The sequence below is a fragment of the Crocuta crocuta genome, unplaced genomic scaffold, assembly GCF_008692635.1.
Source record: "Crocuta crocuta isolate KB4526 unplaced genomic scaffold, BGI_CrCroc_1.0 scaffold348, whole genome shotgun sequence".
NCBI lineage: Eukaryota > Metazoa > Chordata > Mammalia > Carnivora > Hyaenidae > Crocuta > Crocuta crocuta.
In genome coordinates, this window is record NW_027529573.1 from 907,236 (window position 1) to 931,945 (window position 24,710).

The 24,710-nt window shown below is 39.5% G+C and overlaps 1 protein-coding gene across 6 annotated transcripts in view; it reads right to left on the bottom strand.

Annotated features, from left to right (window-relative positions):
• The window catches only part of DEPDC5 (DEP domain containing 5, GATOR1 subcomplex subunit), a 134,885-nt gene that overhangs the window by 85,437 nt on the left and 24,738 nt on the right, over nt 1–24,710 (bottom strand). For all 6 annotated transcript variants that reach the window (XM_077761539.1, XM_077761538.1, XM_077761543.1 and 3 more), the window contains exons 8-17: nt 23,312–23,381; nt 18,489–18,567; nt 17,315–17,376; nt 12,656–12,725; nt 12,031–12,103; nt 4,787–4,890; nt 4,422–4,496; nt 2,056–2,190; nt 1,151–1,212; nt 934–1,007 (exon numbers count right to left, since the gene is read on the bottom strand). In XM_077761539.1, coding sequence (XP_077617665.1) covers nt 934–1,007; nt 1,151–1,212; nt 2,056–2,190; nt 4,422–4,496; nt 4,787–4,890; nt 12,031–12,103; nt 12,656–12,725; nt 17,315–17,376; nt 18,489–18,567; nt 23,312–23,381 — 804 coding nt within the window. The remainder of the gene's footprint in view (nt 1–933; nt 1,008–1,150; nt 1,213–2,055; nt 2,191–4,421; nt 4,497–4,786; nt 4,891–12,030; nt 12,104–12,655; nt 12,726–17,314; nt 17,377–18,488; nt 18,568–23,311; nt 23,382–24,710) is intronic.

Below are 24,710 nucleotides of genomic sequence, written 5' to 3' on the forward strand. Positions count from 1 at the left end.
ATGGATTTGAGCCCCGTGTTGGGCTCTGCATTGGCAACATGGAGCCTGCTTGGGATTCTCTTTCTTTCCCTCTCTCTCTCTGCCCCTCCCCTACTCAGGCTGTCTCTCTCTCTCTCTCTCAAAATAAATACATAAACTTAAAAAAAAATGAGGAATGGGATAAGGCAGTGGCTCTGACAGAGGCATGAAAGACACCAGACCTGAGCCTCAATCAGCAGAAACACTGAGGCCTTGTCTCATGTGAAGAAGAGACACAGGGATTTCTCTACAAATGAGAATGCCAAGTACAATGTTGGTCGGCTATGGTCTGTGGGAGTTGTGAATAGTAGGAACGGAGGTTAATAATAAAAATAAGTCCTTCAACATATCAGATAAAGGGTTAATATCCAGAATCTATAAGGAACTCACCAAACTTCACACCCGAAAAACAAACAACCCAGTGANAAAAAAATAAGTCCTTCAAAATATGCTTTTATTTTTTTCACTCTAGACTGTTCTTATGTTACTGTCACTGCTTTGCATGTACAGAAGCTCTAAGCAAATGTTAGAACTTTGGTTTCCACATTTTCTTGATAAAAGGTGTNAGGCTCCAGGCTCTGAGCTGGCAGTCAGCACAGAGCCTGACGCAGGGCTCGAACCCACGAACCGCGAGATCATGACCCAAGCGAAAGTCGGACGCTTAACCGACTAAGCCACCCAGGCGCCCCTAGGCTCCAGGCTCTGAGCTGGCAGTCAGCACAGAGCCCGACGCGGGGCTTGAACCCACGAACCGCGAGATCATGACCTAAGCGAAAGTCGGACGCTTAACCGACTAAGCCACCCAGGCGCCCCGACAAAAAGTATTATAGTAAGAACTTAACAGATGTGAAGAGAAAATGGCAAGGAAGTTATTCAACACCCTTATTATCTACATTGAATCAAGGTTACACCCACCTGTGGTTTATCCAGTGAGGAATATTATAGTCATCACCCAGCCGAGAATCACGAGGTACACTTCGATTATGTAGCTGGAAGGGAAAAAGCCAGTGCAAAGATCAGCTAGAAAACAAGTAGGATGTGGAACTGTTTCAGCTTTTCTATTTTTAAGTAGTCTCAAGATCACTCTAGTACTAGAGACTGGCCTTTAGTAAGCAATCCAAAATCGAATTACCTTGAACAATGGGACAGCATGTAATGGTTGCTCCCCCATGCACACCAAGTCCACGCCAATTCCTAAAAAAGAGAAGACAAAAAGAGTTTAGGGTGTGGGTAAGGGTGGGAAGAAGTAGAGATAAGTATCTCAATCTATTGACAATATTACTTAACTAAGTCAAGGTATGAGGCAAAGCCGACTTTCCATCCTATGATTTATAACCTCACAGGGCTGCCTACACAACAAAAAAGGAAAGAGATGCATTTTGTCTGCTTCCTCTTTACCAGGTCCCATCACACCTGCCATTATTGAGTGCTTGACAATTAGCCTTGGAATGCTGTGTAGATCATGATTTGTCAAAAAGACAACCCAGGCCTCTATTACTAAAGGAATGGCCAAAAAGGAAAAGGAATCTTGAAATTTCAGTAAGACAGCAAAACAATCCATACTGTTTAACAGAGCTTCTTAATCAACCCAGGATTTACACTTCACCCCCATCTTTTTGAAGCCCAAATTTCATGGAGTCAGGGTTACAAGTTGGGAAAGCATGACACATCACAGAGGGAGGCCTAGATCAGATGATCTGACAGGAATCCCCAAGATGGGCTGATGATACACTGGTTCCTTGAAACAATCCCCCCAAAAAGAGTTCTCCAGTGTTACCTATGTTTGGAAAACTGGGTACCTGTTATACCCACTAGAGATAAAAAAGATATACTAACAAATTAAAACCTGCAATTAGGGTATCTGCTTAAACTGTGTATGGCTCACCATTTCCCAAACCAATTTGACCATAGAATTCTTTTTGTCCCCTAACATTATTCACATCCTCAGGATCTCTGATGCACAAAGGGAAAGCTCAGAGTTCTGAGAGTAAGTCAGGTTATAAACACTTGGAGACAGTGCAAACCAGGGAGCATTACCATTATCTATCATTCGCTGCTTGGTCAAGATCATGAGTAGACGGTCCACTTCAAACACACCGACCCCTGGTGTGATCACCACAGACATCTGCCCAGTTCGGTCAAAGTTGCGGTTGATGTAGTGCTTGTCAAACACTTGAAACAAAGTAAAAGTTCCCAAATGAAGATGTTACAGCTTTTCAGAAACAAGCTACTTGCAAGCGTCTCTGTGCCCTCAGAGTATTTTGTCCATGTTTCTATTGCAGCAATTGCCAACTCGGACCTAAATTCTAGTTAGTCGTGTGCACATTTGCCTTTCCCCTTCTACATTAAGAATTTGAACACAAGCTATGCCACTGTTGCCTTTGTTAACACTCCCTCGTTGATGCCTCATATTTAACCTTGTGTAGTCTTAAATGCCCAAATTTCATGTCATTAATTTAAACAATCCATAAATGAGTCTGTATTGAAACTTACAAAAATGAAATATTAATTTAAGACAATATTTAAAAGAGTGGACAGAATCCTGAGATGACTTTGCAAATTTGGCAACTTAATTTTTATTTCTGTCCTGTACAATCCTTACTTTGGAAAACCAAAGATACTCCAATATGACAAAAAGATTTACTAATAAAAGACTCCACACTTGGGTGCCTGACTCTTGATTTCAGCTCATGTCATGATCTCACAGTTCATGTGTTCAAGCCCCTCCTCAGGCTCGACGGTGACAGTGCAAAACCTGCCTAGAATTCTCTCTCTCCTTCTCTCTTTCCCTCTTCTCTCAAAATAAATTAAAAAAAAAAAAAGAGACCCCATACATTCCCCCCACCTTTTTAATAGTTTATTATCAAGTTGGTTTCCATATAACACCCAGTGCCCATCCCAACAAGTGCTCTCCTCCATGCCCTCACCCCCTTCCCCTCCCCCCATACCATCAGTCCTCAGTTTGTTCTCAGTATTCAAGAGTCTCTAATGGTTTGCCTCCCTCCCTCTCCCCCACTATTTCCCCCCTTCTTCTCCCCCACGGTCCTCCATTAAGTTCCTCCTAAACCTNCCCCATACTTTAGAATCCCAGCACCTTGGTGTAGACACACAGCAGGTTATAAGCACAATGAAGTGACCACACATCATTACTTCCACTACTGGCCAGTGTCAATGGAAGCCTAACCACAGCTGTGCCAATCAGACTCTCTTATGGGAACACTGAATTCTAAACAGAGAGCAGAGAGCTGACAACAGAGCTGGGAGCTAAACAATGCTCCAGGAATACCTGCTGCTGTATTTCCTAGAGCCACTTTGTTCCCCACCTTCTTCTGAATAATGTTCAAGCCTTTCCTGAGGCCCCACCAGGTCCCTTTATCATGAGAGTAATTTTTTCTTTTGTGTAAACCAATCAGTAGGTTTCTGTAATTTACAAACAAAGCATATCAGGTAACACATCCAGAGACAAACATATAGAAGTCACACCACACTGTTAAAAAGATTCCCTCTTGGAAGGGAACTGACAGTAGAGGAAGGAAGGAGATCTTCATTGTTACTTGATACACCTCTGATTATTATAATTTTAGAACATGGGTTCCTTTTGTAATTTAAAAAAAAAAAAAAAAAGCCTGAGGTTCCTGAGTGGTTCAGTCAGTTAAGCATCCAACTTTGGCTCAGGTCATGATCTCATGGTTTGTGAGTTCAAACTCTACACCAGGCTCACACTGACAGTGTGGAGTCTGCTTGGGATTCTCTCTCTCTTCTGCCCCTCCCCCACTTGCACGCACATGCTTTCTCTCTCTCTCTCAAAATAGATAAAGGTAAAAAAAAAAAGATTAAAAAATTATTTAGAAGCAATTGAGGGATAGGGTAGAGAATAGGAGTTTTTAGTGAAACAGCCCAAGGAAGATTCCCTCCAGCTCTTTATTCTCAGGTTACCATGAGAAGCAGATGAGAATAGCAAATTAATTCCAAATGGAAGATCTAACAGCTAAATGTTGGCCATTAAAATTGTTCAATCAGGGGTGCCTGGATGGCTCAGTCAGTTGAGCATCTGACTTTGGCTCAGGTCATGATCTCACGGTTTGTGGGTTGGAGCGCCACGTCGGGCTCTGTGCTGACAGCTAGCTCGAGCCTGGAGCCTGTTTCAGATTCTGTATCTCCTTCTCTCTCTGACCCTCCCCTGTTCACACTGTCTCTCTCTCTCTCAGAAATAAATAAAACATTAAAAAAAAAAAAAACCTGTTCAATCAGAAGTTACTGCTTCCAGTTAATCTTTGGAATACATGAGTGGAGAGATCTTCAGCTGGATATGGGTCTTTGGACATTAGTAAAAAGAAGTTCATAGTTTATCTTGTGGTAAACAAGATAGATGCCAGATCACCATGACTGGTGTCCCTACTCACCATTGAAGGACAGATTGATGGCCTCTAGGTAGTTTCCTTGTGCTGAGGTAGAATTGTCTCCTTGAGGAAAGCCCTCTGAAGCAAAAGACACAAGAGAAGGAAAAGTATCTCATGAAAGATGAACTCTTAAAGAAGTGGAAAGTGGAGAGTGACTGGCTTCAGAGGTCCCCCTACCCTGTAGTAGGTACACTATTGAACTTACTGCATACATAATGAACAATCAGACCCAAATGAAAATAGAAACCTGACCAGAAGCAGAAACTCTGCCCAGCACTGGGAAGGAAGCAAACATAAGCCTCTTGACTGCCAGCCTCCATCCTACACCTCCTTTCCCTGCTGCACTTTCTGTCATATGAATGCAGTACCTGCCTGTTCCAGTCGCACCAACACTGGATACTGGATAAAGAGTTTTTTAATGGTCACAAGGAGAGACGTCCACTCTTCTCTCCTCTCATTCTGCACCACCACTCTGAAATAAAATAGACATTGAACAGCTATTATATACATCAGGTCCCTCACAGGGTTTCAAAGGAAAGGGGAAGAAGGGATTTTCAGGGTTAAGATAATTTATCATAATAGTAAGTATTAAAGCCAAGTGCACATAACAAACATTAACAAAGACCTGTATTATCAAGTCACATAGACTGAAAACCAAAAGTAAGAAAATACTTAAAAATTGCCTTGAAATTATATTAATGCTTAGTATTGAGGAGGAACACGAAATCTTCATTATATGAAGATTCTTCATTATATATCACCTAATCATATAATAGTTAGGCGGTATATAAAAAGTCTAAAGTAAAATATCTATATGTAGGTTCTACATATATATCCAATAAACAAATCTAGGTCAGGGAACTAGATTAGTAGAAAGAGATAGTAGGAATCTGTTTACTATAGATCTTGTGAACCTAAAAATATCAAGCCATGTGAATGTATTACAAAAAATTAAAAAATAGGGGGGCTTGGGTGGCTCAGTCAGTTAGGCATCTGACTTCGGCTCAGGTCATGATCTCAAGGTCCATGGGTTCGAGCCCCACATCAGGCGCTGTGCTGACAGCTCTGAACCTAGAGCCTGCTTCAAATTCTGTGTCTCCCTCTCTCTCTGCCCCTCTCCTACTTGCACTCTGTCTCTCTCTCTCAAAAATGAATAAACATTAAAAGAAAAATTTTTTAAATAATAAAATAAAATTTAAAAAATATATATATAAACATTTTTCTATTAATCCATTAATTTTAATGCTAGGAATTTATCCTAAAGAAACATAAAGAACCCAGAATAGCCAACCAATATTGAAGAAGAACAAAGTTGGAAAACTAACACTATCCAACTTCAAGACTTACTATGACGCTACAGATAAAGCTAAAGATAGTGTGGCACTGGTGAAAGAGTAGACAAATAGATCAATGGAACAGAATAGAGGGCCCAGAAACAGAACCCCCAAAACATAACAAAAGACAAAAGTATGAAATATAACCAAAGAAGCAAAGATAACACAATGGAACAAAGACATTCTTTTCAACAAATGGTGCTGGAGCAAGAGGACATCCACACGTAAAAAAAAAGAAAGGAAAAAGAATCTAGATATAGAATATACACCCTTCATAAAATTAACTCAAAATAGATCATAGATCAAAATATAAAATGTGAAACTATAAAACTCCTAAAAGATAATATACCAGAAAATCCCATAACCCTAGTTAGGGTGATGACTTTTTTTTTAAGTTTTATTTATTTTGAGAGAGAGAGAGAGAGAGCGTGCATGCGGGCGAGAGTGAGTGCTGGCAGGGAAAGGGCAGACAAAGAGGGAGAGATAATCCCAAGCATATTCCACACTGTGAGCACAGCATCTGACATGGGACTCGAACTCACCAACTATGAGATCATGACCTGAGCCAAAATCAAGTTGGACACTTAACAGACTGAGCCACCTAGGTGCCCCTAGGGCGGTGACTTTTTAGATTCAACACCAAAGCCACAATCCATGAAAGAGAAAAATTGATAAGCTAGACCTTATTAAAATTAAATAACTTCTGCTCTGGGAAAGACAATGACAAGAGAATTAGAAGACAAGACACAGACTAGAAAATAATGTTAGCAAAAAACCCATCTGATATAGGACTGTCATCCAAAAACATAAAGAACTCTTAAAATTCAACAATCAGAAAACAAACTATGATTTAAAGACAGGCAGAATACCTGAACAGACACCTCACCAAAAAAGAAATACACATGGCAAATAAGCATATGAAAAGATGCTCCACATCATATCGTATGGGGGTAAGGGCACCTGGGTGGCTCAGTCGGTTAAGCATCCGACTTCGGCTCAGGTCATGATCTTAAGGTTCGTGAGTTCGAGCTCCGCATTGGGCTCTGTGCTGACAGCTACTCAGAGCCTGGAGTGTGTTTCAGATTCTGTGTCTCCCCCTCTCTCTGACCCTCCCCTGTTCACACTGTCTCTCTCTCTCAGAAATAAATAAAAACATTATAAATAAATAAATAAATAAATAAAACAGCAATACGGGACTACTGTTTGCCTATTAGAATGGCCAAAATCTAGAACACTGACAATATCAAATGCTGGTGAGAATATGGAGCAATAGGAAGTTTCATTCACTGTTGGTGGGAATGCAAACTAATGGAGCCACTTTGGAAGACAGTTTGGTGGTTCTTACAAAACTAAATATACTCCTATCATATGATCTAGCAATCGTACTCCTTGGTATTTGCCCAAATTAATTGAAAATTTACATCCACACATGGATGATTATAACTGCCAAAACTTGAAAGCAACCAAGATGTCCTTCAGTAGATGAATGGACAAACTGTGATATATCCAGACAATGGAATACTGTTGAGTGCTAAAAAGAAATAAACTATTGAGCCATGAATATTATTTAAATGTATATTATTCAGTGAAAAGCTAACATGAAATCGTTATATACTATATGATTCCAATTCTAGGACTTTCTGGAAAAGGCAAAAAACTGTGCAGACTCTAGAAAGATCGGTGCTTGCCAGGAGATGTGGGTTGGGGGGAAGAGATAAGTGAAACACTGATGATTTTTATAGTGAAAATATTCTATAATAATGGAGACATGTCATTATATATTTGTTCAAACCCACAAAATATACAACACCAAGAGTGAACCCTAAGATTAACTAAGCGATTATGGTATATCTGTGTACATTCATTAATTATAACAAATGCACACTCTGGTGAGGATGTTGATAATGGGGGGAAGGGCATTATGTATGTGTGGGTATAGGAGTTATGTGGGAAATCCCTGTACCTTCTCTCAATTTTGCTATGAACCTAAAGCTGCTTTAAAAAAATAAAGTCAAATTTTTTTTAAAAAAAGCAAGAAACAGTCAGAAATGTATAACTATATATCTATTTATCACAGTGGTACATAATTCAATTTGAAAATTAAAAAATATTAAACATCTAACAATAAGGAATTAAATTATGACAAAATTTCAGACTATGACAAATATTACATAGCTATCAAAAATGACACGATCCTCTTTGATAATTGTTTAACATGAGTAATGGGTATATGAAGTCTCATAATGCTATTCTCTCTACCAGAGTACATTTTACATTCATTATGTAAAAATAGCTTCATATACTGTTAAGCTACAAGAGCCCTCAAGAGTCCAGGAATTAGGGGTGTTGGGCTGGTTCAGTTGGTACAGCATGCAACTCTTAATCCTGGGGCCGTGAGTTCAAGCCCCATGCTGGATGTAGAGATTACTTAAAAAATAAAATCTTAAAAGAGGTTCTAGGAGTCCACTGAAGTGCTATGAAAAATTTATCAGCATAAAGGGATAAATAGTGATGTTTATCTTGGGGGAAGAAATAGCCCATCACTTTCATGAAATTCTCACAGGGATACAGGACCCAAAAGAAAATCAACAAATAATTTAAAGTAGGATCACTATGGGGTTGAAGAATACAATGGTCAAAAGCAGACTCTGAACTAGACTTAGTCAAATGCAAATGCCATCATTTAATCCTCCACGGCTTTGGATAAGTTAAACTCTTGTGTCCAAGTTTCTACATCTATACAATGGGACAAGAGTAACCATCACAAGGAATGCTGTGATATTTACATGAAACAGAGATGCTTAAAGTACTTAGAATCAAGGCCTATACATAATAAATCGTGAATACAAATGATAATTATTACCATCTTATTATTAACCTCCATAGTGGAGCCAGTATTATTTTCTATTTTGTGCTCTCCTATAGATTTTTCAAAATTTCTACAACAAAGATGCATTATTTCTTCAGTGATATAAAAAGGTAATCTGATAAGTGATAAAGGAAATACAGCTGACCCTTGAACAACATGGGGGCTAGATGTTCCTGACTTGTGCAACTGAAAATCTGCATACGTTTTGACTCCCTGAAAACTTGACCAGAAGCCCCTTACTGATGAAGAGTCTATTAACATACTATGTACATTACAAATATTATATATTATATTCTTACAATAAAACTAGACGAAAACAAGTGTTATTAAGAAAACTGTAAAGGGGGAGGGGGTTACTGGGTGGCTCAGTTGGTTAAGTTTCTGACTCTCAATTTGGCTCAGGTCATGATCTTGTGGTTTGTGAGTCTGAGCCCTGAGTTGAGCTCTGCACTGGCAGCGTGAAGCTTGCTTGGGATTCTCTCTCTCTGTCTCTCTCTCTCTTCTCCTCCCCTATTTGCACTCTCTCTCTCAAAATAAATTTTAAAAAAAGAAAAAATAAAATCATAAGGAAAATACCTTTATAGTACTGTCTTGTATCTATTGAAAGAAATCCAGATATAAGGGGATCCATGCAGTTCAAACCCATGTGGTTCATAATGGAAAAACTAACACAAAAGATTAAGCTAATAATGACGCATGATTCTAAAAAGAAATCTGGATCAGGAAAAACATTTCAATAAGGAATATTACAACAAGGAACATTACAACAATTGGCAAAATCTAACATTCTCTTACAACGTCCTTATTCTTAAAAGATGATAATGAAGTAGAAAATAATCATGTGTCTACTAAATGTTAGTAACTGGTAAATCTAGGTGAAAAGTATACAGATTCATCATATTCCTCTTTTAATGTCCTCATAATTGAAAAAATTTTAAGATAGGGGCGCCTGGGTGGCTTAGTCGGTTGGGCGTCCGACTTTNATATTTATTCTATTATTATTACAAAGTTGAGAAGGGAGAGAAAAATACAAATTGGCATTTGGTGTTGGCTTGAGACTTAGGAAGGAACTAGCTACAAAGAAATATGTTTAAGGCTCCAGGCTGGGGGTAAGGTAGAGGATTGGCCATCTGAGACAAAAACTAAACCCACAGAGTAAACTGTTACTGTAGAACAGTGAGATTGTCTTTCAGAATCTAAGGTAGGAAGGGAAACTAACAAAGAGCTCCTCCTCTCAATTACAGAAGGAAACAGTCTAAGGAAGCAAGACTGAATCAATGACGGAGTAGTGCGGAGTAGTGTGTTTGAGAGAAGCAATCTTTAACAAGTATAATAAGTTGATGAAATGTGCTCAGTTTCAAAGGACTTGGTTTTTACTTAAACATAAACTCTTGGTACCTCAGGCAAGAATAAATCAATCCATTTAAAATCTACAAAGCAAAAGGGTTTCTTTCTTTTTCTTTTTAATGTTCAGGCATTTTTGCGAAAGAGAGAAAGAGTGTGAGCAGGGGAGGGGCAGAGAAAATCCTAAGAAGGCTCTGCGCTGACAAGAGAACCCAATGCAGGGCCTGAACTCACAAACCATGAGATGAAGTCAGATGCTCAACCAACTGAGCTACCACCCAGGTGCCCCCAAAAGGGTTTTTAAGTCTGTTTTGAGATCTACTCTAGAGCCAAGAATCATGTGATAAATTTCTCCACAGATCTGAGAATTTAAAAGATCAAGGGCCTTCAGCCCCAGGTCACGGAGCAACGCCATCTGACTATATCTGCTATGCTTCTAACATCTCACAAAGCATCCCCTTATTCAGGGCCACAGTCAGGACGTCTAGACTGATCTGCATTCCTGTAGTGATGCAGCGTGAAGTACAGGGCATCAACAATGAGGTATGTCTTACGAAAAAGGTCCAACCTAAATTCCATCAAGTCCTTAGAGAGGGCTTCTCAACCTCAGCACTACTGTTAGTTACCTTGAGCTAAATAACTACAGTGGGGGCTGTCCTGTGTGCACTGCAGGATGCAGAGCAGCATCCCTGGCCTCTAACCCAGCAGGTATCAGTTGTAGAACCTCCCCCTTTTTACCTCCCCTATACCATTTTGACCAAAAGGAAAAAAGTCTCTAGACAGTGCCAAATGTCCATGGTGAGTGGAGAGGGCAGCTAAATTGCCTCATTTATAACCTCTGGTTTATAGAAAATAAGCACCACCACAAGGATGCAATCAGACAAATCCAGAAAGGGTCTTTTACAGCCTCCCTACTCAAAATGGGGTGCAGAGACCAACATATGCAAGCACAGGAGCTAGTTGGACAAGCAGAATCTCAGACCCATCCCAGGACTTCCAAACTGATTGGACTCAGAATGATCCCCAGGAGAGGATCATAGGAACATGAAAGATTGGAAAGCACAATACTACAGAACTACCAACTTAGTCTTCAACACATCACATGTTTGGGGGCAAAAAGGAAGGGTGAAATTGCTTTACATCAAGACTTCACAGGGGCGCCTAGGTGGCTCAGTTGGTTGAGCCTCTGACTTCAGCTCAGGTCATGATCTTGCAGTTTGTGAGTTTGAGCCCTGCGTTGGGCTCTGTGCTGATGGCTCAGAGCCTGGAGCCTGTTTCAGATTCTGTGTCTCCCTCTCTCTCTGACCCTCCCTCGATCATGCTCTGTCTCTCTGTCTCTCAAAAAAATAAATAAATGTTAAAAAATAATAATAATAAATGTTAAAAAAATTTTTTTAAAAAGACTTAACAAGCAGACTAAACATAAGTTACTTCAGACACAATTAATGAAACCTAAATATGTACTAGATATTGGATGATATAGAGTTGACTTTGTCCAATGTGACCATGATATTGTGGTTATATGTGAAATCGACCTTATTTTTTAGATATGCATAAGAACGAAATATCATAATATTTATAATTTACTCTAAAATAAAATATAACCTAAAAACAGATGAAGCAAACGTGGCATAATAATAGCTGTTAAATCTAGGTGTTAGGTGTATGAATTCATCATATTATTTATTCTTCGTTTCTGTGAGTTTGAAATTTTTCACAGCACAAAGTTTAGAAAATGCAATGTGGTATCCTGGATTAGATGCTGGAATGAAAAAAGATATATAAAGTGGGAAAACTGATGAAATCTGAGAACTGTAACTGAACTTTTGTTAATAGTAATACACCAGTGCTAATCTCATACTTTTGACAAATGTACCATAGTTATGAAATGTTAAAAGGGAAAACTGGCTGAAGTGTATATTTGAACTCTCTGTGCTACCTTTGCAACTTCCCTGTAAACCTACTGTTATTCCAAAATGAAAAGGTTAATTTTTTTTAACTTAGGAAAGAAAAAGCCAAAAAAAAAAAAAAAAAGTGAGGGGGCATAGCAAAGCCTCAAACATACTTATAAAAGTCTTCATAGTACCGTCCTTTGTGATCCTGTCGAATTGAGGCTCGGTTTATTTCAGGAAATTCATCTGAAAAAGAGAAAACAACACATGTAAATTTGATTGAGAAGAGAAATTCAGTTTACCTGCTCCTCCTTCTAGGTTAAAGATCTGCATCACCAGGGGCGCCTGGGTGGCTCAGTGGGTTAAGCATCTGATGCTGTCTCAGGTCATGATCTCATAGTTATTAGTTCAAGCCCCACGCTGGGCTGTGTACTGACAGCTCGGAGCCTGGCGTTTGCTTTGAATTCTGTATTCTCCCACTGAATTCTTCTGAATTCTCCCACTCTCTCTGCCCCTCCCCTGCTCATGCACTGTCTCTCTCAAAAATAAACATTAAAAAAAAAAAGGTTTTCATCACCAGAATAAATGAACAAATAAATGAAATAAATTATGTATCGAGTTTGCTTTAAGATGAATCATGGCCCACAGACTTCCTACATCCCCTAACGGACTATGTTATTTTCCATTTTACCCTGTGCTCATAACAGAAAAAGTGGGAAAGCTGAGCATTGCAAACGGCAAGATGATAAGGAATGGATGGAAAGCTTAACAAAAAAGAACTATAGGAGAAAGACTTACCAAGAGATTTTGCATCATAGAAAGTTCTAGAAAACAGGACCACTGTCACTTCATGACTACAGTTCTTCTCCTAGGAATAAGTGGAGAAAAAGAGCTCAAGCTTATTTCATTCGCTTCATGATGAAGCAGCCTGATTTAACATAATATTATCAATTCTAGGAGACCCAATGGCAGCACACTATATTGGATGATGTCACATCATTGTAGGTTGCATGATCCAGTGAACAGAGGACTGTTGGAGTGAGAAAATGCAGGTTGAGTCCTGGCCCTGAAATTTAACACTATGTGATCTCGGGCAATAGTCACAGGAAAGCAAAAAGTGCTTTGAAAACAGTAAATCACCAATACATATGGGTCACTATTTCTCAGCTCTTGATTTGACATGAACTAGAGGAGCCCAGTGTCAAAGGATCATGGTATTTGTACCTGCTTCATGTTGTTTTTAAAATTTCTTCAGAACCATAGTTTAGGAACAAGAACAAAACACAAGATGGTGTAAGTAAGAATTAACTACAACCCCAACATCCTACCACTGTCATAAAATCAGGGTTGGGAGCTGCTCGAGATGCAGCAGTTAAAGCCAGGGTGATGAAGTACCTTTGGATTAAGATGAGGACTAGTGGGAATAAACAATTCATGGAGTCTGGAAATCAATGTTCTGGAAAGAGGGTGTTTACAGATGGCATGAAATGTGGCTTGCCCCAGTAAGCCAGCAAGCCCAGTTTCAGTTCCTCCCAGATCTTTGAAGATGGGTGCTTACACAGACCAACCCTGTCCCTAACCCACCAGGCTCACTGATTACACAACTCAGCATTCACCATGTAGGGTATATATACAACATGATGCACATAACATGTCACCTTATATTCCCCCATGGATATATCTCAAGTGGACCGAAATTCCTAAATTCAAGCCACAGCACCACGAGCAGAACGCTAGGAAAGAGCAAATCTTTATTAGCCATCAACTAATGTATTGGATGCCCAGTGCTCCAAACTCAACTTCAAATTTAACTCATTTTGGTATAAGTGATATATAGAAAAAAAATGCCTTACAACGAATGGGATGGTATGGGCATTTGAGTCTCTCATCTCATGTGATGGTGGGGATAGCATACAATAGGTGCATGGCCTGGGGTTATAAAAATACAGACAGGACAGCAGAGAGGTCACGATCTCAGGGAAGCTCTGGGAGAATGGATGGCATGAAATTAGAATTCTCATTTTGCTTTTACATGCTGTTGATCATAGATAAGTTGCCCAACTTCACTGAGCTGTACTTTCCATACCAGTATTAATAGGAGTAAGAGGATTAAGTGAGATAATGTGGGCAAAACACGTATCATGATACCCAGTATGTCAAAATACTCAATAAATGTTAATTACGACTACTACTATTATTCCCCCCACTACCATATCTTGGGCTCTGAAATGAATTCATGAACTCTCATGCTTGATCCAGTTGCCACAGTGTTAGCTGTAAGTCATTCAACAGGAGGTATAAAGAATCGCCTGGTGGCTCAGTCAATTGAGTGACCAACTCTTGATTTTGGCTCAAGTTATGATCTCATGGTTTGTGGGATCGAGTCCCATGTTGAGCTCTGCGTTGTGCAGCACAGAGCCTACCTGGGATTCTCTCTCCCTTTCTCTCTGCATCTCCCCTGTTCTCATTCTCTCTCACAAATAAAAAATAAACTTAAAAAACTAAAAAAGTATAAACAACCTTCACCAAATATCATTAAATCAATAGAGTGACGACAGAAAGTTATTTTAATTCCTTTTCAAGCTCCTGCTTTAAAACCAAGTTCTTGACTTTAAAAAAATAAACAAATCCTAACAGCGAAGTCCTATAAACTAATGACTAAACCTATTCCAAACCCTGCACCTATATCTAATAAAAAAAAAATCCACACACAGAATCTAGGGTGAGGGGACATCTAAGGCACTGAGCCTTGAAATGAACGTTTTCACACACCCAATACTGAAATGGCCATTTATGTGGTCCAAGGTGACCATTATTCAGCCCACCTCAAACTTTAGCCCCTGTACTCAGGCAGACACAAAGTCCTGATCACTGTTAAGTCACACGACTGCAGAAGCGTCCTTGCTGCTCTGCTTAATTCCATGTGTCACTTCACCACATTGCTCCTGGCCACTTAGACTACTCCTTCCTCAAATTCTCCCTGGCTTTGATCATACTGACCACTTGATTGAGAATCTTTAATAGCTCCCACACTTCCTGTCAGGTCCAAACTTCCTGGCTTGATGCGACCCCATCCTTCTAATCCATCTTATTACTTAATTATTCCCTACACTAACCTTCTGTGAAGTCACCTAAGACCATACCCTACTCTCATGCCCATCTACATCCTTTTGGTCAAACTGTTCATCTGACACAACCTCTCCATCTTCCTTTTCAACCATCCAAAACTTCCTCAGTCTTCCAGGTCCAAATTCAAAACTAAATAAAATTCTAACCCCTAAAACATATGGCTTGCTATTGTTTCAAATATGTAGATGGAAGCTCCCCAGCAGATCTGTAACTTCTCTGAGGGTAATCATTGTCTTTCTATTTCTGTACCCTTCAGAGCTGACGGACAGTGCTCCCATATTGCTGAGGTAAGAAGATGGTACTTAAGATTCAACTGAGACCCTACTATGTACAGATACTTTAAAACACCTTGTGAGGCAGGTACTATTATAATCTCCATTTTGAAGAAAAGAAAACAGAAGCTCAGAGAGACTGACTACTTCTCCAAGATTAAAAAAAAAAAATCTAATCAAAGCAGAACCATAATTTTAAGCCCAGATTGTTTCTATCCAAACTCCATGTTGTTTGCCATTACATAATGTGACCTCAAATAGCTCTCCTACATTAGGTCTTTGATCCACCTTGAGTTAATTTTTGTATATGATGTGAAGTAAGAGGTCCAAATTCATTCTGCATATGGATATTCAGTTGGCTCAGAACCATTTGTTGAAGAGACTGTTCTTTCTCTCATTGAATGGACTTGACATCCTTGTCTAAAATCACAGGTGTATAGATTGATTTCTGTACTCTCAATTCTATGCCAATGATTTATAGATCTATCTAAATGCCAGTGCATTTTAGCTTTGTAGTAAGTTTTGAAATTAGGAAGTGAGAGGCCTCCAACTTTGTTGTTCTTTCTCAAGGTTGTTTTGGCTACGCAGAATCCCTTGCAATTCTACATAAATTTTACAATTAGCTTTTCCATTTCTGCAAAAAAGAAAGGTCACTGGGATTTTGATAGGGACTGAACTATAGTTTGAGTACTATTGCTATTTTAATGATATTAAGTCTCCCAATCTATGATCATGGGTTGGTTCTTTTCATTTATTTAGATCTTTATTAATCTCTTTCAGCAACATTTTGTAGATTTTAGCATACAAATCTTGCACCTCCTTGGGTAAATTAATTCAAAATATTTTACACTCTCTGATGTTCTTGTATATAGAATTTTTTTTAAGTTAATTCTCTTTTTAATTTTTAATTTTTTAAAAATTTTTAATGTTTATTTTTGAAAGACAGAGAGACAGAGCATGAGCAGGGGAGGGGCAGACAGAGAGGGAGACACAGAATCTGAAGCAGGATCCAGGCTCTGAGTTCTCAGCAGCCAGCCCGATGCAGCGCTCAAAGTCATTAACTGCAAGATCATGACCCGAGCCGAAGTTGGCCACTTAACCGACAGAGCCACCCAGGAGTGCTTTAATTTTTGTTTTAAATTTATTTTGAAAGAGAGAAAGAGAGTGAGTGGGGAAGAGGCAGAGAAAGAGGGAGAGAGAATCCCAAGCAGGCTCTTCACTGGCAGTGCAGAGCCTGACACAAGGCTGGAACTCACAAACTGTGAGATCATGACCTGAGCCAAAACCAGGAGTCAGATGCCCAACCAACTGAGCAACCCAGGTGCCCCAATTGAATTCTCTTTTTAAAATTTAATTCCTTGGGGGCGCCTGGGTGACTCAGTTGATTAAGTATCTGACTTTTAATCTCAGCTCAGGTCAGATCACGATCACAGGATTGTTGAGTTCAAGTCCCTGGTTGGGCTCAGTGTTGGGCATGAACCTACTTAAATAAGTACATACATACAATTTAATTCTTTGTTTCTAAATTTCCTGTTCAAAGTGTTCATTGCTGATGAAATACAGCTGATTATGTGCGTTGATTTTTGTAAACTTGCAGCTTTGCTGAATCCATTTATTAGCTCTAATAGATTTTTGGTGGATTTTTAAAGATCTTCTACATATAAGAGATCATCTGTGAATGGAAATAGTTTTAATAGTTTTAATCCTTCTTTTCCAATATGCATGCTTTCTATTTCTTTTTCTTGCCTTGTTGCTGAGGCTAAAACTTCAAGTACAATGCTGAACACCAGTGGTGACAGCAGGCATCCTTACCTTGTTCCTAATCTATTAAGGAGGGAAGTTTTTAGTCTTTCACCATTGAGTCTGATGTCAGCTGTGGGTTTCTCATAAATGACCTTTATCATGTTGAGGTGGTTAAAGTAATTAAATCTACAGTCTTATAAACTTGGGCTTTAGCTAAGAAACTTGATAAAGGCAGCTTAACAAAAAGAGTGTATGTCTAAAACCTGCAATGAATAATGTTTACATAATGAGATTTATTGCATAAGAAACATACCTTCCACTTGGTAAAGAGATCAGCAAGGAAACCATTCACAGCTTTCTCAAAATATAGATCCCCTGAAAAGCAACAATGAGAAGAGGGTAAGGATTATCTTTATTTCTTGTTTACAATATCTTCTCTCAGTAAAGTAGCAGGAATAAGACCAAAGAGAAGGTGGGTTCTGCTGTATCTTAAAACAAGATCCTAAAAGTCAGATGTATAGAAGTGTTCAACTTAGACTTTCTATCAAGCCAAATTTAATATCTGCCTCACTAAGAGGCCATAGCTCCAAGGTAAAATCCAAGACTGAAACGCTTTGATGATTTTAAAATACAGTATTCGGGCGCCTGGGGGGCTCACTTGGGTAAGTGTCTAACTCTTGATTTTGGCTCGGGTCATGGTCTCACGAATCATGGGTTAAAGCCCCAAACTGTTCAAGCTGACAGCATGGAGCCTGCTCAGGACTCTCTCTCCCTCCCTCTCTCTCTGACCCTCTCCCATACACTCCCCCCCCAAAAAATAAACTTTTATTTAAAAAAGAAAAATACAGTGTTATCTTCAGAATGAGAGGAGGAATAAATATCTACTAAATGTGAATATTTCACAATGATGCTTAAAGTTGGTTAGAAGATGACCCTGGGCATTCACTGAATTATCATTTGCAGTTCCTGCTGTTCTTGAGTGACCTTGATGACCCATGGCAGAAATTAGCTTATAATTTCTCTAAACACAAATGTGAAATACATGCACCATAGGGTTGGTGTGTTGGACACAGTATTCACACCTCATGGCAGCTTTACTGTCCTCTTCTCATTACATAGTAATTCTAATAAAACAAAACAAACATGGAGATTTCTATGAGTGATAAGAGAAATGAAAGATATCAAAGAAAGTGCTGGTTCCTACTCACAGAGTGACTTTATGACTTTTCGACTGTACTTACAGAACAATTAAAGATCTGAGAAGTTAGATTTTGCATTAATACCTTACAGCATTTCATGGAATTCATCAAATAAATGTGTATGTATAAAATATTTACTTTCAGTGTATTTATTTTGGCATTTGAAGATTTATAAAGATCTCAAGATATATTTTTAGAGAATGTCAATGTCTTGCTATAAAATACCATTTTGGGGGAAACCAAAAATATCTACCAAAAGGAACAAAAACAATCACTTAAGGACAGTACCATAAATATCGAAATCCCACATTTCACAGCTCATTTGAATAAATATGTAAACCATAGCCGACGTAGAACGGAATACCACCTGAAATAAAAACGCAGTTGTATTAAAATGCAATAATGTAGTGAGTTTCAGTTGTACAAGAAGAAAAAGTTCTGTAGATTCATTTCACAACAATGTAAATGTACTTAACGCTATTGAACCATACATTTTAAAATGGTTAAGATGGGGGGCGCCTGGGTGGCTTAGTCGGTTAAGCGTCCGACTNAATAAAATGGTTAAGATGTGGGACCCCTGGCTAGCTCAGTCTGGAGAGCATGTTACTCCTGATCTCAGGGTTCTAAATTCGAGCCACACATTGAGTGCAGAGACTACTTAAAATCTCAAAAAATAAATAAAAGAAAATGGTTAAGACAGTATATCTTATATGTTTTTAGACCTGCCCCCCAAAAAAAGCAGTGATGGAAGATTTTTCTTGTGACATGGGATTTCTAAAAGCAAGCTTCATCCCTTACATCATAAACTCTGAAGAGAAGATCCTATCCCTGCCTTCTAAGAAATTATAGTAGAGGATTAAAATGTGCAAAAGATAGCAATAGCTACAAACATTCCATGAAGGTTCTCATAAGAAACACAGGAGAAAGGGCAATAAATGTACCTGGGAAAGTCAAGAAAAGCTCATTATGAATGTAGAACTTGGGCTAAGATATGCCAGTTGATGAGCTGCCACTCTAATAAATTATAATTCACATCGTACATGCCCTTCATACCCAGACTACCTCAGAAACTAGAAAGGCTTTCCAGAAGCAAGGAAGCCTGAGAGGAGTGCAGAGGGATGGGTGAGTAGCTTGTAAGGGGGGAAGGCAGGATCTAAGTGCTCCAGGCAGGAGAGAGCAGTATGTGCAAAGATAGAGAGGCAAGAGAGAATTGTGGCATGTTTGAGGAATAGCAAATGGTTCCCAAGAGCAGGACAGTTTGGTGTGGGAGGGTTTGGAGCGGGGCGTGTGTGTGGCACATATGGGAGAAGTGATGAAATGAGCTTCAGACTCAACTACCTCCCCAGATTTCTCCTCTCAGAAGTCCAACAGGCGTCTTACAAATATCTTCTCTCAATTGCTCCCAAATGTCTCCTCCTCAGTCTTCCTCATCTCATAATGACACCAACATCTGTCTATCAAGCTGATCAATTCTTCTCTTTCCTTCATTCTTTGTATCCAATGCATCAGCAAGTTTTGTGGACCCTACCCCAAAATGTATCCCAAGTCTGCCCACATGTCTCCATTGCTACAGCTCCAGCCTTAGTCCATGCCATAGTCTTCTAACTTCCTAAGTTGTTTCTCTGCTTCTAGTCTTGACCCTACAAACAATGCTCTACACAGAGCCAGAGTGGCTACAGCACGTACCATGGATGCCTATGCCACATCCTTTCTTCTTATGTAATGGGAAGCTGACGCTATTGCGGGAGGCAAGGGACCAAATCAAAATACTAAACCTCCCAGCTTCCTGAGTAGTTGTATGTGACTAAATTCAGTAAGATGTTAATAGAAATGTCACATCCTGAAGCTGACTTGCCTAGAAAGTGCATCCCTCTTGTCTTCCTTCCCTTCCTCTCTCCTCTGCCTGGAATTTGAAGTGGTTACAGCAGCTCCAGCTGAACCATGGAAGCCCAGTCCCAAGGAAGGCAGGACAGGAAGATTAAAAAAACCTTAGATCACCAGTTAACTGTGACAATGCCATCCTAGCAGTGAATGGCTTACCTATGGACTTATTTTACTGGAGAAAAAAAAGTTGACTTTGAAGAATCAACTTGCCATTGTTACTTCAGGTTTTTTTTTCAACCAATCTAACTGGATGGATGGTTCTCTGAGCTTGGCCCTAGTTTGTGACAACACAGCTAAATGCACCATGAAGATGGGAATTGTCAGTAAATACAGATTCCATTATAGGGTCTCCCTCAGGAAAATCGTGAAGAAAGTTGAAAAAAGCCAGCACGCCAAGTATGCACGCTCCTTCTATGGCAAAACTAAGAGGAAGACGAGTTGTGGGGATCTGGACCTGTGGTTCCTGCATGCAAACAGTAACCCGTGGTGCCTGGACCTACAACATTTCTGCCATTACAGTAAAGTGGACCCTGAAAGAATTCAAAGACCAGCAGAAGTCCACCATTTGAAACATCACTAGTCTATAACAAAGGGATTAATTTATGTAACAACAACAAAATCCAACTTAATAAGTAATCTTTTGAAAGCCTAATTCGGAAATCACTCCCCTCTTAAAATCCTTCAGTGGATCATCTTTAGAATACACTCTACACTGGTTACAAGGACCTGCACAAACTGGCTGGAACCAGACCACCTTCCCTTTGACATCATGCTCCCTACTTATAACCTATGCTTTTGTCACACTTGCCTCTCACAATTGTTTCTTCTGCCTGGAATGTTCTTTGCCTCAACCTTTATATACTGGCTAAGTCTCACCATTCCAGCACCTTCTCAGAGACACCTCCCTGCCCACCTTTGCAAAGAAGGTCTCTTGTTCTCTACCACAATGCCCTGTTTCCCTGAGAAGTTTTCATTTATCTCATTTGTTTACTAAGGCAGCCACACTCAAGTCTTTCTCATTACCCAATTAATTTCCTTTGGAGTACTCATCATAATCTGTAATTACCACATTTATGGACCGGGTATCTACCTACATCTGTCCCCCTACTAAGGTGTAAGCTCCTTACTGGGAGGGCTCTCGTCTGTGCTGTTCATCCATGCATTCCTACTGAATGGGAATTCCCCACTCTGAATTCCCCTCTAGAATGAAAGATATTCATGGATAATGTTCTGTACCAGATCAATATTTTGAACCAGAATATTGTTTTTTAAGTAATCTTTACACCCAAAGTGGGGCTCAAACTCACGACCCCAAGGTCAAATGGCATGCTCTACCAACTGAGCCAGTCAGGCGCCATTAAAAATCAAGTGTAGGGGAACCTGGGTGGCTCAGTAGGTTGAACGTCTGACTGCTGCTTTCTGCTCAGGTCATGATCTCATGCTTTGTGGGATCAAGCCCCATGATGGGATTCTCTCTTTCCCCCCCGCTCTAAAATAAAATTTAAAAAATATATTTTTTAAAAAAGTATAAAGAAAAAGCACAGTAGCTGACACACAAGAGGTGCTTCCATATTATTTATTGTAAAATAAGTGAATGAATAAGGTTGAAGAGATAAACACAGGTCCAATTATCACACTCTTTGTAAATCATGCTTAAGAGTGAATTTTTTTAAATGTTTATTTTTGAGAAAGAGAGAGGCAGAGTGTGAGCAGGGGAGGGGCAGAGAGAGGGAGACACAGAATCTGAAGCAAGCTCCTGGCTCTGAGCAGTCAGCACAGAGCCCAATGAGGGGCTTGAACCCACAAGCTGTGAGGTCATGACCTGAGTCAAAGTCAGATGCTTAAGTGACCAAGCCACCAAGAATGAATCTCTAGAGGGGTGCCTGGGTGGCTCAGTCAGTTAAGCAGATCAAGTCCCATATCAGGATCTCTGCTGTCAACACAGAGCCCACTTCAGATCATCTGTCCCCCTCCCTCTCTGCCCCTTCCCCGCATATACGTACTCTCCCTCTCTCAAAAATAAACTTAAAAAAAAAAGAATGAATTTCTATAAAAACTGGATAAAAGCAAAACAAGATCACTATACCAGTCTGTGCCCACTAAAGCTGCAAAAACTTTAAAAATCTCACACCAAGTGTTGGAAAAAAATGAAAAACAACAGATTTTATATATTGCTACTAGGAGTATTAAGTGGTTCCAAAAATTTGAAAAATAATTTGGCATTATTTTACCTATGATCCATACACTCTTAATTATAGATTTAAAATATGGTATCAAGTAAAAAGCTAGCTAAAAAGGACTATTTTTTATTTCACTTTAATAAATCTCAAAAATAAGCAAAACAAATATACAGTAAACTGTTTAAGATATAACACATATGTGTTAACACTATGCAAACAAGGAAAAATACAAAAATTAAATTCAGATAGTAGTTACCTAAAAAGGCACTGGTACTCAACTAGGGGCATTTGGTGATGTCTGGAAACATATCTGGTTGTCATGACCTGCAGGGTGCTACTGGTATCTAGTGCACAGAAGCTAGGGATGCTGCTAAGCATCCCACAATACACCAAACAGCCCCCCCTACCACAACACTGCCATATTGGATCAGGTAATTTTTTGTTCTGGAGATCTGTATTATACACTGTATCATGTTTAGCAACATTCTTCACATACTCTTAGCTGTGACATATAAAAATATCTCCAGACATTGCTGAAAGACCCCTGTGGAGACAATATCACCTTCAGTTCAAACCAATGCTCTCAAGGGAGGCAGAGGATGAGAACAAGGAAGAGCGGGCAAGTGGTTTCACCAGCATGGGTAATGTTTACAGCTATTTAGTTTGGCTTTTTCCAACTGGAAAAGAGAGCCAAAGAACGAGATTTCCTTTGCAAAGATCTTTGTTCATGTTTACTGACTGCAACCTTCTACTGAGTTTAACTTTTGCTATGTATTTATAGGCACAGAAGCCTGCAGGCTAGACACTACATTTCCATGTTTAGGCCTCTTTCGAAAGAGAAAGTGAAGACTGATCCCAAACTGGAGAGATCCAACTATAAAACACTAGAATTACAGGAGTCCTTGACAATATTAAAATATTATCTACCTTCGAATAGTAGCCATCAGGAGATAAGCAAGTTGCTTATCTCTGTTTTGTCTTTGATTTCAGGACTCAGACATAATGGTATGAAGAAACAAAACCAAAAAAACATTTTATCAATCTCACCCTGGTATCTTCGCTGATATAACCACACATGACCTTTTCATTCTTGACCCACAGCTCACCAGCCTGTGCCCTGAAAAGATAAACACACACAAGAGCTATTACAAGTCTTACATAAACCACGAAGAAACAGGGATGACTTCAGGGTAGCTCACTATACTCTGATATGTATCCTCAAATGACCTGGCCAGGTACAGATTTCCAGAGAGAATGCCATGAACAGATTATACAATATAAAGAATTCTCAGAGTGTATTGAATTTGTATGACAGTTCTTAATCTGGGACTCCATAGGCAACATGTCTCAGGAGGGATTCAGGAAATCCATGAATCACCTGAAATCAGGCAAAGTTTCCTGGGCAGAGAATTATAGCTTTTGTCAAATCTCAAAAGGGACCATGTCACAAAAATAGTTAGGAAGGACTAATACTGAACAATTTTGCTAATCCCAGCTTTCACCAGCTATGACAGTTTTGTGAACTTTCTCACCAACAAGCAGTTGCAACAGAAAAAAAATCCACCTTAATATCAGAATTAGAAGATAAGCAGTCGTGGTGGCTCAGTGAGTTAAGCATCTGCCTTCGGCTCAGGTCATGATCTCACGGTTCATGAGTTTAGGCCCCATATCGGGCTCTCTGTTGTGCACACAGAGCCCACCTCAGATCCTCTGTCCCTCTCTCGCTCTCTGCCCCTCCCCCACTTGTGCATGTGTGCTCTCTCTCTCAAAAGTAAATTAATAAACAAAAACTTAAAAAAACAAAACTTTAATAAAAAAAAAAAAAAAAAAAAACGCCACTGCAATGGTCCAGGCTAGAGGTGACAGTGATGTTGTGGAAGCGTGAAAAGTGATCAGACTCTGCACGTGTTTTGAAGGTAGAACCATCAGCATTTGCTGAAAGTTCTGAATTAGGATGTGAAACAAAGAGAGGGGTGAGAGATGATGCTGAGGGTTTTGCCTAAGTAACTGGAAGAATGAAGTTGTTAACCAAGATAGGTAGGAGTATAAGGAAGCAGTTAGGGATGCAATAACAGGAGATGGGTGTGCAATATACTACAACTAAGATACCTGCTAGACACCCAAGTGGAGATGTTAAGGTGGATATGTGACTTTGGAGCACAGAATAAAGGTCCAGGATGGACACCTACATTTGGGAGTCAGCAACATACAGATGGTATATAAAGCCAAAAAATAGATGAGAATAATTGTAAATGGAAAAGGAAGTCCTAGGACTGAGCCTTGGGATTTGCTTATATGGTTGACCCTTGAACAATGGCAGGGGTTAGAGGTGTCAACTTCTGCTCGTACCCACATAGTCGAAAATCCACATATAACCTTTCACCTCCCCCAAACTTAACTATTGTTGACTAGAAGCCTTACTGATAATATTAACAGTAGAATAACA